The 17,459-nt window shown below is 40.6% G+C and overlaps 1 protein-coding gene across 1 annotated transcript in view; it reads left to right on the plus strand.

The window, feature by feature from the left end:
• LOC122791475 (butyrophilin subfamily 2 member A1-like) overlaps positions 1-17,459 on the plus strand; it is a 797,187-nt gene that overhangs the window by 416,819 nt on the left and 362,909 nt on the right. Inside the window, exon 7 of the mRNA XM_044059218.1 lies at positions 2,607-2,633. Coding sequence (XP_043915153.1) covers positions 2,607-2,633 — 27 coding nt within the window. The remainder of the gene's footprint in view (positions 1-2,606; positions 2,634-17,459) is intronic.

Raw genomic sequence — 17,459 nt, forward strand, 5'->3', positions numbered from 1 at the left:
CCTGCTGTAATTTTACTCTAAAGACCATCCTTTAAAAATAAATGCATTTAGCTATAGTATTTGTAATACTATGACCTTTGCTGATGGTGTACATAGATTTTAAAAGTATTTGTTACTGGCTTATAGTATAAGCTATAACGGTGAACTGTTACTGTCTGAGCTAAAGATGAGTACCTGCATTCATCTGTACCTTTTCTTAATGTATACTTCTCTTCTACTGATTACAGTTATAATTCCCCAGGTCTCCCCTATAAAGTGAACTTTGAGACCGTGGTACTTGTTCTTACCAAAACTGACATAAAATCATCATTCTCTTTCGGCTTTTCCCGTTAGGGGTTGCCACAGCGGATCATCTCTTTCCATTTCTTCCTATCCTCTGCATCTTGCTCTGTCACACCAACCGCCTGCATGTCCTCTCTCACCACGTCCATAAACCTTATCTTAGGCCTTCCTCTATTCCTCTTACCTGGCAGCTCCATCCTTAGCATCTTTTTCCCAATATACCCATCATCCCTCCTCAGCACATGTCCAAACCAACGCAATCTCGTCTCTCTTGCTTTGTCTCCAAACTGTCCAACATGAGCTGACCCTCTAATATACCGATTCCTAATCCTATCCATCCTAGTCACACCGATTGCAAATCTTAACATCTTTAACTCTGCCACATCCAGCTCTGACTCCTGCCTTTTGTCAATGCCACTGTCTCCAACCCATATAACATAGCTGGTCTCACTACACTCTTGTAGACCTTCCTTTCACTCTTACGGATACCCGTCTGTCACAAATCACTCCTGACACTCTTCTCCACCCATTCCACCCTGCCTGTACTCTCTTCTTCACCTCTCTTCCACATTCACCATTACTCTGAACTGTTGATCCCAAGTACTTAAACTCGTCCACCTTTACCAACTCTACCCCTGCATCCTCACCATTCCTCTACCCTCCCTCTCATTTACACACATATATTCTGTCTTAGCCCTGCTGACCCTCATTCCTCTGCTCTCTAGAGCATATCTCCACCTCTCCAGAGTCTCCTCAACCTGATTCCTACTCTCACTACAGATCACAATGTCATCTGCAAACATCATAGTCCACGGGCCTCCTGTCTGATCTCATCTGTCAACCTGTCCATCACCACTGCAAATAAGAAAGGACTCAGAGCTGATCCTTGATGTAATCCCACCTCCACCTTAAACGGATCTGTCACTCCCACTGCAGTCCTCACCACTGTCACACTACCCTCATATCCTGTACCACTCTTACGCACTTCTCTGCCACTCCCGACTTCCTCATACAATACCACAACTCTTCTCTAGGCACCCTGTCATATGCTTTCTCCAAGTCTACAAAGACGCAATGCAACTCCTTCTGACCTTCTCTGTATTTCTCCATCAACACTCTCAGAGCAAACATTGCATCTGTAGTGCTCTTTCCTGGCATGAAACCATACTGCTGATCACTAATCATCACCTCCCTTCTTAACCTTGCTTCCACTACTCTTTCCCATAACTTCAAGCTGTGACTAATCAGTTTTATCCCTCTGTAGTTACTGCAGCTCTGCACATCACCCTTATTCTTAAAGATAGGTACCAAAACACTTTTTCTCCACTCCTCAGGCATCCTCTGACTTTCCAAAATTTCATTCAATTTCATACCAAAACTGACATAAAATAAAGGATAAAAATAAAGAAATAAAGTATGTATGGCATCAAACTGTTTTTGTATTCTAAAGGTACATTAAATTGTTCATCAACACTCTCATGAGAAAGAGCACACCATTGTGAGAATAAATAGAAATTGTACTACAGTGTTATACTGTACTGCAGTTAGCTTGCTTTTTTCCTCTAGTTTTGCATACTTTTCTTATAAAACATGTTAAACTAGAACACAACATATTCATTTATTCTGCACTTCTGTGAGTCAGCAGGTACCACATTTGGATTAAGATATTCCACACTTGTGTGACAGTTAAAATATGTTTCCAAGGAAAATTGTGTAAAAGCAATTTTTCATTAAATATAGTACATAGTTTATACAGATTCCTATCCACCCAAGATGGTTAATATTTAGTTTTGGGGTTTAGATGTATTAGTAATTTCATTGAGGTACTCAGGAGTGTTCAGTTTCATGGAAAGTCTTTTTTTTTATTCAGAAAACAAATGTAATTTTTTCCATTGCAGTTTTTTTCTGAGCAAAATTCTTTCACTTAGTCATGATAAATTTCTTTAGTACATGTCTTAGAGAGGAGAAGAGCAAAATAATTTGCCCAATGTCCAGTAAACAGATAAGCACAAAAGTCATTTGGTAGCACTATTACAGTTGCATAACGTATAATCCCAGGCATCAAGATGTGATTTTGAACAAATGGTTTTTCATCAGGAAACATTAGCTTACCTTGCTTCACTGTTAACCTAGTGTTGCAGGAGGCAGTGATGAAATTTGGAAAAGCAGTACAATGAGGAACAGAACATGGCTTATATAGTATGATGGAAAATCTTAACTTAAAGAAGTGTTGTGACATTTGAGATATGGAGAAGAAATAGCATTTAATATTCTGATAATATTATCTACTACAAAACTTATATATTTTTCTTTTATTTTTGCAGATAGACAGAAGACATGTGCTGAAGAAGGTAGAACCATTCTCATATTTGAAACATTATTGACTTTAAATATGATGCTTTAACAGTATAAAGTGCATGAGTTGAGGTAGATTTAAACATCTATGTCTTTGGATGTGTTGGTTGTCTGTAACTCACATTTTTTTGTATGTAACTAGTTGACTTTTGGAGGGGTTCATGACTCTTGTATATTTAACACTAGGTTTCTTGGTCATTCTGTTAAAGTCTACCTCAGTGCAGTTTGGTGCCATTGAGTTATGAAAGCTTCCATCACTTCAGGAAGTTCAGGGGATATCAGAACAAGCACCATGATGGAGCAGAAGAAGCACCCACTACATTCTCTGCTTTCAAATGAGACAGCGAGAAGATTTTTCAAGCTGTTCTAAATTATTAGAACACTGTCACACCTTCATTCATGAGCAAATCTTAATGACAGGACAACAAAACACAACTAATTGTGCTTTTATTTATTCTCTTAGTGCAATATGTATTATATTTTATTTACCTATGTGAACATTTTCTGAAATGTTTCAATTATCTATATTATGTGATCATACCAAAGTTTATTTTGCTTATTTGTTGAATACTTTTGTAGCAGTTAACTTTCTTTTCAGCCAGAAGCATGATGTACTTCAGCCATATTGGTAGCATCTCATCCTCTGCACCATTTGTAATTCCAACAATTATCCCTGGCCTTTTCAATTTTAATGTAACCAACCACTCTCAAGGGGAATCTTAGCTATGCACTTTCAGAGACACACTTCAGTGTTTGAAGGAGCAGCCTGTCTTCATTTATTTTCCCTTTTACAATTCACTTTCTCTTCATTTTCATTTATCAATGAAATGATCTTCCACAATACTTGAGAGAAAGCAATCCTCACATTCAAGAGAATGCTTCTTTTAAAAGTGTTGCTTAGCCACCCTGTGAAAACTTTTTTTCTCTTGGTTGACTCATTTGTGTAATCAGCTACCATGTTACAACATGGATCCATATGGATTTTATTTGGCCTCAGCCAAACAGGGAATGGGACATACCTTGGCCTCTACTTCCCTATTCACTTGGAGAAAAACACATCTAATTCCTGAGACACATAAGGAAAAGTAAATTAGCTCTGTCCTCAATCTACCTGCCGCCATCCTTCTGCTCAACAGGCTGTATTCCAGCTTAACATGAATTATGGACTGTTCACCATATACCTTCCCCCAGTCCCCTCCTTTTTTATGAACCTAACTTTCTATACCTGTTTTTCCTTCCATTATCTTTGTCTCACTGGTCTAGATCCTCAAATAACAAATAAATCTGTAGACTGAAAGGCCCACTGTTGGATTAATGAACCCAATCAGCCCTGTACCAGTTTGGGTCCTTCTCTTCCATGTCATGATGCTCCAAGGTCATGACCCCTACCATATGCCCTAGCTTGCTTATGTAATTGTTGCTATATTTAACTGACCTTTTGATAGCTTTCTGATCCTTGGCATATTTCCATATCATTCTGTCTATCATAGACCAATTCAGCTTCACATCATATATTTGACTTTTCACTGTAGTCAAATTATCTTCCCATTTTTTATCAGTTCTCTTTTTCCCACACAGCCTAATTTACTCTAACTGTATGCAAACCATGCCCAGTTTATTAAATCTGCCCAACATTTCTGATAAGACATGGTGAGGCTGAGCCCATGATAATGTTGTCTGACCCTTCTAGAGTAGATTACATTTTTTGCTATGTAACCCCATTTGTTTCCTGCCAGACTGCATACCTCTTTACCTTTCAGCCCAATAAATGACAGAATTACCATCAAGAATACCTTTTCCAAACCTGAAAGAAAAGAAAAAAATATTGTCTTACCAAGCAAACCTTTACTAGCTTTTATATCCTAGCCTCAATAGCTTCCTTTGCCAACACTCCACTTGTCCACTCCTCCATTATTAAATTTATTTTTTTTAACTAAAACATACTTCTATATAATGCAGTTCAGAAAAGCCTTTGATAACCATCTGATGGCTTTCTTCATAAATTTGACTTGGTCCTTGCTTTTGCCAAGCCAGATGTATTTCCAGTCATGAGTGAATGTGTTGCAATATAGCTGGAATTAATGTCTGTCCTCTGTAGGGCTACCTTTAATATGGCTTCAGACTGCTGCCACGTCTAGCCCTTCATGCAAAGTATGGCACACACCTCATGCGCAGGTTGAATTCTCTTAGTGTTCATTCACCTGACAGAGCAAATGAGGACATGTCTTCTTTTTTTTTTTACTTGGTGGTCTTTTATCCATATGAGTACAATGTCATCTGTAATAACGACGTTCCTCCATGATAATAGTTATGCAGGTCCTATGTGATTTTTTCCCAGCAGTTTATTAATTCATTAGCTCCCAAAATTTAAAACTAGGGACATGGCTGCCATACTAGCATAGGCCATATAATCCTTGAACACTTCAAACATACTCTTTAGTCTTGTACCTGTCACCCTTAGGCTTTTGAATACTGGCCAAGGCTCTTGCCACCCCCATAGTGCCTTTTTTAGGCAAGGCTCAAAAGACAAACCCACAGCCATAAATAGCACAAGTAACAAAAAACTGAGGGTAATGCTACTCAATGCTAGAAGTCTGAAACTCAAAATGCACGCACTCGAGGCACTCCTCAGTATGGAGAAAATCGATATATGTGCAGTAACAGAAACCTGGTTTAAGGCTCCACACTACCAGGCTACAACTCATACCATACATTTCAGCCACAGAACCCAAACCAAAATACAAAAGGTGGGGGCGTATCCATATTCATCAAGGATACCCACACCTCCAGGTTAGTGGCACAGCACAATGCTTCAGAGATCATCCATGTGCAACTAACAATGGGCAAAATTGCAATTCAAATTGTTGCTTGCTACAGATCACCCACCATGTCCCAGGACCCCCATTCCTCATTTCTGGAAACACTGGGAAACATAAAGGTCCTACCAAACACCTTAATATTGGGTGATTTCAATTACCCAAACATTAACTGGGAGAACTACTCAAGTACTAACTCCCTTGCCCAACATTTCCTAGAATTTATAAACTCAAACGCCCTGGTTCAACTGGTCAACACTCCCTCCAGAGGTGACAACATATTGGACCTGGTCATCACCAACATGGGCAACCGGTGTTCCACACCAGAGGTCAAACCCTCGCTGGTTAGATCTGACCATAAACAAATCACTTTTGATATCCACATTCCGCCCCCACCCCGGACAAGAAAACCACCATGAAAAACTTTTCAAAAGCAAACTTCATGTTACTTAAGACCGAGGTGGAAAGTTTCAAAGCCCCCGTGCTGAAGGATAATGCTGTCCAAGCTGCAAAATCCTTTACTAATGCATTCTACGGGCACCTACAAGAATGCATGGATCATGCCATCCCAAGCAAAACCAAGACTCACTCCTCCAAGAAAAGGAAACCAGTCTGGTGGGCTCCTGCCATAAACAAGCTATACAATAGAAGGAGGAAACTAGTACAGAAAAGAGTAAAATCCCAAGAAGGGAAGACATCCCTGATCAGTATCAGCAAGAAACTACAATCCCTCATAAAATCATCCAAGGCGAGCTTTGAAAGAAAAATTGCCAAGGACTCCAAAATAACCACAAGGCATTCTTTAGCTATTTCAAGAATCTAAGTGGCAATGCTCAGATCTGCTCGGAGTTAGTGCAGAATGGCACAAAGTACACTGAACCGACTGATATCGCCAACATCCTGACAGACAGGTTCCATGCAAACTTCACCCCCCTCTCATCCCCAAGAGGGCCCATAACCATACCAAAAGAATGTAGAGTCCCTGAAATCACAGACACTCAGGTTAAAACAGCCCTCTCCAAAGCCAAAAACACAGAATCAATGGGACCGGACGGTGTCCCAGGCTGCATCCTACACGAGCTCAAAGACGAACTAACCCCTCACTTAAACACACTGTTCAAACTCAGCCTCTCTCCACAGGCTACGTACCCATAGAGTGGCACACAGCAGTGGTTATTCCACTCCACAAAGGTGGAGCCACAACAGACCCCTGGAACTATCGCCCTATAAGCCTGACTAGCTTGGTCTGCAAGTCTATGGAGCACATCATCATGGAACTCATTAACAGAGACATTGGGAACCTCCAAACACTGGACTCTACCCAGTTTGGCTTTGTTAAGGGCAGATCATGCCTCCTAAACCTGGTGGACTTCTTTGAAACAGTTACCAAGGCTATAGATGAGGGAAAGCTGGTACACACAGCCTACCTAGACCTCGCAAAGGCCTTCAACACAATTCCCCATTCTGGTATTATAGACTACAGATTTTGCAACTAAGCGCAGTCTTTAAGAGTGTTTACTAGCACCTAGTGCTTTGTAAAGTCTATAAATCATTTTGCTTGGAAAGTAAAGCTTAAGGCATCCAAATGAGCTCAATTTTCCTAACCACTTCCTAATGTATCTTTTGTATGTAATGTACTTCAGAATTTTGGGCACAGACATTACCTGTCTTGCAATGATCATTATGCTCAAAAAATGCTTTAAAATATATGATTGTACATTTATGTTTTACATAACTTAAGGCATGCTAAAACTGTCAACCTCCTTTCCTGTAAAGTAACTTTCAGCCATGTCTTCCTGTGTGTCCCTAAAGTCTTTCCTGCTTTTCAGCCAAGAACTAAAATGTCTGATGTATGAAAAGCAGTATTCACAGGCCTTTTAACGTCAGTGATGTTAGACATCCTGAAATCCAAGATGGTGGCTATCAGAATTTACACTGAAGATGTTGTTTTACAAAAAAAAAAAAAAAAACTAAACAAAGAAGCACCTCAAAACCACACCTTTTCATCCGTTATCTACCAAACATTTGTAGATAGTTGTTCTGTATGAAAATGATTGGTACAAAAACACACATTATACACTCCTTATTTTTCTGTCTATTTCATTATTGAATGTAAGCAGCCTGTAAACCAGCTTGAGTTAAGAACAATTGATTGATGCACAGTTTGTGTATGTGTGTGTGTGTGTGTGTGTGTGTGTGTGTGTGTGTGTGTGTGTGTGTGTGTGTGTGTGTGATCAAAATACATGCAGCGCAATAGCAGCCCTCTTGCGTTATGTATTTATGTTTTGCTAACCAGAATATTCCAATTAGGCCTATTATCAGTGGAGACCTGAGATTAAATTCATACTGATTAGGGGAAACTTGTTCAGAGCACCAAGGAAACTCTTCCTGATTTTTCAGAGGGTGCACTGAAAAGTGTTTCCTGTCTAGTAGGAGGAGAAGGATGTATCCAGCATAGTGGACATGAGTGCAGAGGAGCTGGCAATGTCTAGCAATATCATTGATGAAATAAAAACATAAGGAAAAAGATGGCATGCTTAGTGAATTTAGTAATCAGGATATATTGGATAAGGTATTTCTTGAAATGATAGCTGAATCAGACATATAGAGCAATACATGAAATCACTGGTGAATAATAAATAAAAAACAGCAGATGATATGTTCAGTAGTACAGCATAGCAAGATGATATAGAACTTCAGCTGCAAAAGATGAGAGAAGGAATCAGTAAGCAGGAATACTGTAGTGATGCTATCTGTTGAGGCAGAGAAACTGGTTTATTCAAGTCTGAGGGAAACAGTTGATAAGTTCAGCAAGTGGTAGTTATGCACCAAGAGAGTGAGCTCTGGTAAAGCTTTCAATAAATTTTGGCATAATTACTACATTGTATGTTATGGGAGGGTCTGTGGTCAGTCGTTTGGATTCATGGCTGCAGAACTAAAGCCAGTAATTCATTGAGGTTCAGATCTTTTTATGAACATAATGTTTATGAATACAACTTTGGCAGAAGAAAATTGTGAGAGAGGTAGAAAAGAAAAATATGTGGGGTGATTTTGTCACAGTGAATATAACTGCCAATAAGCACAAACTACTTTTTTGCATTTCAGATCAGATGCATTAACAGCTGGAGAGATTCACACTTTTTATATGATAAATTTGAAGCTCACCTTGATATTAAAATAACTGTTTTGACCCAAGAGAGTTATTGATGGGGGAGAAGGTGATTTTTGTAGACCCGAAAACATAATCAAATTATGCATCTGGAAAATGTTAACATTTTTAGTGGCAGGGATAGGTTGAGGTATGCCTTTCATCATGCAGCCTAAAGCATGCTATTAGCATGGAAAAGTGGACATTTAATACAACAATGGGACATGAGGAAATGTGAGCACTGTGGTGAAAGAGGTCACTCCAAGGTTGCATCTAAATCCAGAAGGAGGGAAGTGAATGGAGTCTGACAGGGAGGGATTCTCAAATGAGGGAGGCCATTATTGAAAAACTGTGGTCTCTCTGTTTACTTTGCTTCTTGGGAGTAGAAGAAAGTTTGTAGTGTGTGAAAGAAGTCTAAGGGTGTAGGTAGGAGATATTTTGAATACTTGGCTGGAGTAAAAGGAGATGATGTATGAGTTTAGTAATGTATATGTTAATGAAGCCAGAAGCAGTAAACACCTTTGTTTTAATGGTGGCCACATTGCTTTGGAGTGTACATTGCAATCGTGTTCTCTTTTGGAGATCAAGGATACAAATCTGCAAATATTAACAGCTGGTTATAGATTTTTTTGGAGACATTAGCTGAGTGGTAGGCCATGAAAAGAAATGGAAAATCTTTCCTGCCCAATAAAGAAGTGAATTAATTTTTAACTTAGTTTTTGTGACATGAAATTAGACGTTTAGGTTTTAGTCACACCAGATCCCAAGGTATTTAAAGTACAGGGATGTCTCTAAGAATTTGTTATTGCTATGTCGTATAGCCCAGTGTTTGAGTTTTTGTTTGGTTTCATAGTATTTATGTGGTTCACAATCAGTTTGTTAGTGATAAGTAAGGGGAAAGGAGGTTGAGGTCATCCTGTAGCTCATTCTTGAACTGACAGAGGAGGAGGAGCTATTTGTATAAATGACCATATTATCAGCGCAGGGAATAATTGTGAGTGGGGGAACTGCTATAGGCAGATTATTGATAATAACTAGTTAAGGTAAAATTGATCCATAAAGAACATCATTATTTACTGGATATGAGGAAGAGATGTCCAGGCTGATTTGGACTTGGAATTGTCTGTTGCTAAGGAAGTCTTTAAGGCAAAGGAAAAAAAACACTTGCTGATGCCAGCTGAAATAAGGAAATTTATCAGGATATCATGATCTTCTAGCTCAAAGTTCAGTAAAGACCAAATATGTGAGTTTGCCTTTATCCATGTTTAAGTATATAGGGCTGTCATTGTGCTGAAACCAGACCAAAAACCATACCATTAATGCCATACTATGCTGTATTTTTGAATGTGCTCAAAAAGTAAGGAGACTATTCTTTTTTAAAGGATCTGCCAAGGAGACAGAATTGATATAGGCTTGATGTATGTGGCATTGACTGGTTTATTAACTTTGGGAATGGGTTTTACTATAAGATTCTCTGTTGCTTCTCTTGATTTTATTGAAGATTATGGAGAGGATGTATTTCGGGAGTGACTAGGGATTGGATAGGTGTGTTTGACGGTTTGGGTTGATGCTGGGCCAGAATGATGTCTTCTTGAGGAGAGTTTTTGAAAAATCTTGCCCAGTTATCAGGTTAACAAGATTATATGACTGCTCTGGACGTTCTCACCTTTAAACAGCAGAGCTTGAATACTTGACTATTCTTTTGTCATGGGAATAGTATAGACAATTTAATGAATGTAGGTATTTTGTATTGTCTGACCATTCTGACATTATACCTTTGCATATTTCCTTTTCTGTATGTTCTCTGGAATCTGGTTACAATTCTTGCAGTTTTTGAGGAATGATTGGAATTTGTACACAACTCACAGAACTTACAGATCTCCTGCCTGCAAAACTTCCTTGCAGTCTTCAAGATAAAATCTACTTTTCACCTTTGGGAAAAACCTTGCTCCCATGAATTACCACATCAATGGTAGTCCACTGAACACAGAAGGCATTATAAGAGATCTGGGAACATAGGTTGACAGCAGCCTCTCTTTTGACCACCACATTGCCACAGTGGTCAGAAAGTCCTTCTGTGTGTCACATCTCATTACTAAGGGTTTTGCATCCAGGAAGAAATAGGCCATTGTCTCCCTCTACTCTTCCCTAGCCAATCATTGAGTACAATGTCCCATTTAGCATGTACCTCACTAAACACCTGCTACAACTGGAGGGGCCACAAAAGTACCTCACAAAGAAGATCCTATGTCTTAAACATTTGTACTATATGGACAAAAAAAAAAAAAAAAACTCCAACTATTCTCTGTCTCATATCGCCTACTTGGAGGTGATCTCTGCTTGACTTACAAAGCCATGTCTGACTCAGCTCTGTTAGAAATGCTACATCTAAAGAAATCCCAATCCCTCCACACCACATGCTCCAGAGACCTCAACCTCATTACCACAATCAACAGAACATGTTGGAGGGACAGGTTCGTAACACAGAGACTGCCCATGCTATGGAATAGACTTCCCATACATGTCAAGCAGAGTACCTCACTGGGCCTCTAAAAGAGAAATCTTGATGAGTGGATGGTAAATAGAAAATTCACCCTGGGGATCACTCCAGTGGCTTTACTAGACAGAGGCACTGAAAAATAAGGCTGGGTGGCTCAATGCCAGAGTAATCCTATGGGCTAGGCTCGTAAAGTCTCCAGGGCCATTAGCCTAGTACACACCTATGAACCTATGAACATGTCAGCAGTGCATCAGGTTTCTTTGGCCTTCAGTAAATTTCAGCATCATATTTCTTAAGTATTGGCAACATTCATTTCAATTTTACTGGTTCTTTACCCAACAATTTTCTGAAGATCTTTTACAAAGACTTATGAAGTGTCTATACTTCCATATGCTTCCTTTGCAAGTAATCATGACATTTCTGACAAAGACTATAGCCAGCATCTCTTTCTCAGTCTGTGAAAACCTGGGCTGACTGTCATATTTTGCCATGTAAACAAGTGGTCTGCTCTCTCATAGTAGTACTGCTCCAAATCATCTTGAAAATTTTAAATAATGCTGCATCAGGGATAAAGTCCTGCTTATATCCCAGATTGGCTATGTTTAATTAGTGGCATGGAGAGACTGAGCAGGACTGGAAGGCATTGAAACTCTGCTGCATGCCTGCTCATTCTGTGGCAAGACAGGCAGTTTGGCTCACTGCACAGGCAATGCCTTCAGTAGTGCTGGTGCAGCAGCAAATCCAGCATGCCCAAACTGGTCATTAGTGCACTGCATTGCAAGGACGGTCAATATTTCAGGTACCATGCATATGCCTCCTATTAGACATTTTTGCAGTACACAAGATTCTGATGTAGAAAGGAGCAAGGATAGTCGGCAGAATTTGCAAACTGGTCCACTCCTTAGTAACAAGCACTCATCTTCAACAGGGATAATTAGGTTCACTGGCCAAGGAAAATAATACACAGAGAGCTTTTATCTTAGCTACTGAAACCTAAATTTTGCCCTGACTGAGGAACAAAAGGACTGGTTGGGTGCTGTATGGAAATCAAGAAATGATCCCATAGACAAATTTATGCATTCATATGTAGACAATATAGAAAAAAATATAAACAACTATGTACACCACCAGCCGACATGGCTGGTTAGTAATAGATGCATACAAAGGGTTATGGCATTGTTACCAAGGGAGAGTTGAGAATGAGATTATAGCAAGATTAGGTTATGTGACCAGGGAGCTGGCACTGGTACTTAGCAAGTCCTAGAATATATGCAGAATAATTTTGCAAGCAGGGCCTATGCAAGTTAGACTCATGTGCACCCAGAACCTTGATCTGCATGTGATCTTGCATTGCATGCAATTTATTGATGGTTTCACTATTTAAGAGCCTGGTAGAGCATTGCAGATACATATAAGTATATGTGGCTATTAGTCACATTCATCTATTATTGTCTAAGAGAAGAGCTGAACACTGGAACCTGGACACAGCACCCTTGCATGAGCCATAGCACCTCAACATAATTCTGCTTCTTCTGCCCATATGCAGCTTAGGTAGTTAGTTCTGTGCAGAGTCTGTCTGTGTCCGTATGTGTTACTTTTTAGATGGTTTTACTATATGACATTGTAGGTTGGTAGCACAGCAACTAGCAGTTCCTTAACCATTTTGGCTAGGTGATGTATAGTTATGCATTTGACCTGAAAATATGATTTAGCACCATGCATCATGTGTATAACCATGAATATTATTATTGGCAGGCAACACAACTCATTATATGTGAGCAGTGGGGGTTGTGCAGTTCAGCAATACTTTTATGAATCCTAGCACATAAGCCATGATTTATTTTGAAGTTAAACTACATGTTCTTCGTGTTTCACTGTTGCAGACATTACATTTGGGTAATCTGCTGGCAGGTTGCCCTTAGTCAGCCTGATTAACAATGTCTTGGGTCCTACATCTGTTGCTGTCCCTTCTTCCATGATGTCAGGTTGTCAGGGGTATAAAACATGCAGCAGATGTCATTACATCAGTCTTTCTTGCTGTGCGGTGCCTGAAACAGAAGCAGTTCACAAGTGCTGGTCGGCCGACTCCTGAAATTTTCGTTTTCGAGTTTCAGAACCGAAGCCTTCAACTTAAAGCTAAGTACCCCATTGGGGAAACTTTTTCTTGATCCTTACCTATGTCAGTAAAAGTTAATAATTGCATTACTTGTGGAAAGCAAATACCTCATAAAGATTTTCATTCGTACTGTATTCCTTGCCTAGGCCCTGACCATGACGTACCTTGCTGTCAGTTTTGTGCTTTATTTAATCAGCTCACTATCCGTCATCGGTACATTTTTGCCTCTAAATATTTCGGTTCTCGGTTTAATTATCCAGAAATGTCATTGGTTAACCATGTGACTACTGGGATTCTGAAAAAAATGCAAAGATAAAGACAGAGACAGGCCGCTGAGGTCCACAACTGCCGACGATGCTTCTCCTAAGCCAGTCGCCAGTTCGCCGGTACTCAGTGAGGCGCTTTCACAGCCCCTGATACCCGCTACTTCTGATTCGCAGGCCTCTACTGAGACCCATTCAGAGTCCCGTATGCCGTGAGATGCTTCACCTATGGAAACTGTGGATGTCTCTACCTTGGAAGGTCCAGAGGCACTGTTCAGGCACCGGCTTCTGAGGGTGTATTCAGGCCTACAGACTTGCATATTAAATCGACACCGTCTTCATTACTAAGGCCTAAATCTCGATCCATGTCTAAAAAACCAACACCCAGGCCACATGTTCAGACCCCTATGCCTAAAAACAAATGATAAAAATGGCTGAAGATCTAATTACTCTAATCAGGGGTAGTCAACCCCCCCCCCCAAGAGGCCTAGGGCTGAGCTTGATTATGAATCTTCTGATCAGGATTCTGTTTCTTCTGACTCTTCTAATGACCTGAATTTGTCCATACCTACTTATGAAGGTTCTGATACAGAGGATTCCATTCCCTCTGCTTTCCCTCCTGAGGATTTTTCTTTTGGGGAAAATTTACATACTTTAAGGGAGCATTTTCACTGGGAAAGCCAGGAATTTTCTGATTAAAAAAAAGGCTTAGGGATTTCCTGCTTCTACCTCAGCAAAGGCCTTTGGCTATACCTCCTGTACTAGACATTGTTGATGATGTGTTCTCGGAATCCAGTTTGGCCCCTGATTCCCTGCCTCCGGCTCCAAGTAAACCTGACAGATACTACAGGGTTCCTGAGTCCCACAAGTTCCTTTTCAAAAATCCTGTTGCAGATCTAGAAGCCATTTCTCAGGGGCCCAAGGGCTTTAAGGCTTCTACTGCTAAAAATCCTACCCCTTCTGATAGAGACTCCAGGGTGCTGGATAGATGGGGTAAAAAAGTTTATACTTCTGCTACCTTGGCAATCAGAGCATTAAACTGCCAATTTCAAATGTTAAAATATCAACAGCATATTATTGGACTGCTTCAACAGAAAATGATGTTGATTCCTGACTATGTAGAAAATAAAGATTTACAGGATTTAATGCATTCTGCTGAACAAGATGGAAAACACACTTTGCAATGTGGTTTTGATTCTTTAGAGGCCTCCTGCAGGGCTGCTGTTACTGGATCTGTGCTTAGAAGGCATGCTTGGCTTAAGGAGCAATCTTTGCCTGATCTTGTTAAAGCTAAATTGTTGGATGCTCCTTTAAATCAGGACTGCATGTTTGGCAATAAGGCTGAAGAAGTTCTAAAAAAGATGGAAGATAAAGCTAAATCTTTGCAAACTGTTAAAGATTTCTTACAAGTGCAACCTCCAAGATTTAGCAGGCATTGGCCTACTAAGAATTGGTCCTTTCCAGCCCCTTCCAGATCCTCTCAAGCCAAACCCAGACACAGCAAAAACCCCAGGGTTCAGTCCCACGGGCCTCTCAGAACTAATCAGCGGGGGGCCTCCACTTCCAAATCTGGAAATAACAAGACACCCCCCCTATAGTAAACAGTCTCAAAGACTTCCTTTTAAAATTACCAATCACTTATCTTTTAACTGCCCCTTTAGGGGGAAAGATTGCTCTTCATGCAAAGAACTGGGAACTCATAACCCAGGACAAATGGGTTTTAAATATAGTGTCCCAGGGATACAGATTTCATTTTCACATATTGCCAACACCAAACAGGTGGCCAGACCTGTCCCTGAATCAGTGGGCAGAGGCTCAAAAACAAGTACTTTCCCTCTTAAGCATGGGGGCTATTCAACTGGTGCCAGAAGAGAAAAAGGGACAAGGTTTCTCTTCCAGGCTTTTTCCGGTACCTAGAAAAGACAAATCATGGCATCCAATCCTGGACCTGTCTACTCTAAACACCTTTCTGGAGATTCCAAAATTCAAGATGCTGACTCTTCACCAGTTACTTCCTATGCTAGGCAAAGACACCTGGTTGGCAACTCTAGATTTAAAAGAAGCATACCTGCACATCCCAATCAGGGAATCTTGCAGAAGATACGTATGCTTCAAAGCAGGCTACTTGCATTATCAGTTCTCTGCACTGCCCTTTGACTTGTCTACTCCGCCCAGGGTATTCACAAAGTGCCTGGCTCCAGTTATTGCATTTTGCAGGCAAAGAAATATTCAAATATATCCATACCTTGACGATTGTCTAATTCAGGCAGAAAACCAGGGCATACTTATACATCATCCGGCGTTTGTATAAAGGGTTCTAACTTGTCTGGGGTACACCATAAACGAAAAGAAATCGCAACTGGTACCCTGTCAACAGATTACATTCCTGGGTGCAAGCTTGAATACAACTGCCAAGATGGCTTTCCTCATGCCAGAGAAGCAAATTCATTTGGTAACTTACTTCAAACAAGTGGCCACAAAAACCCTACTATTTGCAAGACAAATACTGCAAGCCTTGGGGTTCATGGCCTCCTGTATTCTTCTAATTCCATATGCAAGACTGCATATGAGGAAACTACAGTGGTATCTAAAAAGTCTATGGCATCACCATTGTTACAGCCTGGAAACAATGATTCCTATCATACCTTGCCTACGCCTGGAGTTCCTCTGGTGGGCAAAAGCCTGCCACCAAAACAAGGGATTACCATTCACACTACCCCCTGCCACCCAAACCCTAACAACAGATGCATCAGACTATGCATGAGGGGCTCACCTGGCAGGGAAGTGCATTCAGGGCAAATAGAACCCAAATCAAATGCACCTACATATCAATCAAAAAGAAATGTTAGCTGTACAGAATGCTCTGACAGCCTTCAAGGACTACATTCTTCCAGGACAACTAATGGTAAAGATGGACAACACCATGGTTATGTGGTACATAAACAAGCAGGGGGGTACACATTCCTACCCCCTCTGCAGACTACCCATGGCATTGTGGAAGACAGCCTTGAGCTACCAAGTGAATCTACAAGCTCAATTCCTGCCAGGAAAATTGAATGCACTGGCAGATGGACTAAGCAGAAACCTCATGGACCCACATGAGTAGAAACTGGAACCACGGATTTTCAACATGCTGTCAAGCAAATGGGGGAGCCCAGACATAGATCTATTTGCCTATCCCCAGAACTACCAGTTGGACAAGTTTTGCACAAGGACTCCCCACAAACAAGCCTGGAAAGTGGATGCTCTGTCCTTCAGCTGGAAAAACCTATCAGTCTACGCTTTTCCAGGAGAACCAAATTCTGCACCCTCAGTTTCCAACATTAAACCTTGCAGCCTGGCTAATCACTTAAATTCACCCTTATCATCCCTCAGCAAACCTGCGATGGATGTAATCTTGGAGGTGAGGAGACCGAGTACTAGAAAATCTTATGATGATAAATGGAAAAGATTCTGTGCCTGGAACCAATCTTTAGGGATGAGCACAGCAGCGCCCAATTTACCTCAGATTTTGCAATACTTAACTGAGATGCTTCACAAGGGCCTGTCTCTTTCCTCCATTAAAATCCACTCCTCAGCTATTTCAGCTCACTATAACACAGAACCACACCTCTTCTCTCATCCTCTGCTCAAGCAGTATCTCAGAGGGGCAAAAAACTTGAGACCACCAAGGAGAGCTCCTACCCCTGCCTGGGATCTTAACTTTGTTTTGGAGAAACTCACTCTACCTCCTTTTGAGCCAGCTGCTTCTTCAGATTTAAAATTTCTTTCTTGGAAAACAGCCTTCCTTTTAGCAATCACTTCAGCTAGAAGGATATCTGAATTACAGGCCCTTATGGCAGTGGAGCCTTTCATCATCTTTCATGCAGACAGGGTATCTCTCAGGAGCAATCCATCCTTCATGCCCAAGGTGGTTTCCAGTGTGGCTCTTAATCAGTCCATTCATTTGCCAACCTTCTTTCCCAATCCATAGAACAAA

Source organism: Protopterus annectens, chromosome 17.part0 (genome assembly GCF_019279795.1).
Source record: "Protopterus annectens isolate FY-2018-M chromosome 17.part0, PAN1.0, whole genome shotgun sequence".
Lineage (NCBI taxonomy): Eukaryota > Metazoa > Chordata > Ceratodontiformes > Protopteridae > Protopterus > Protopterus annectens.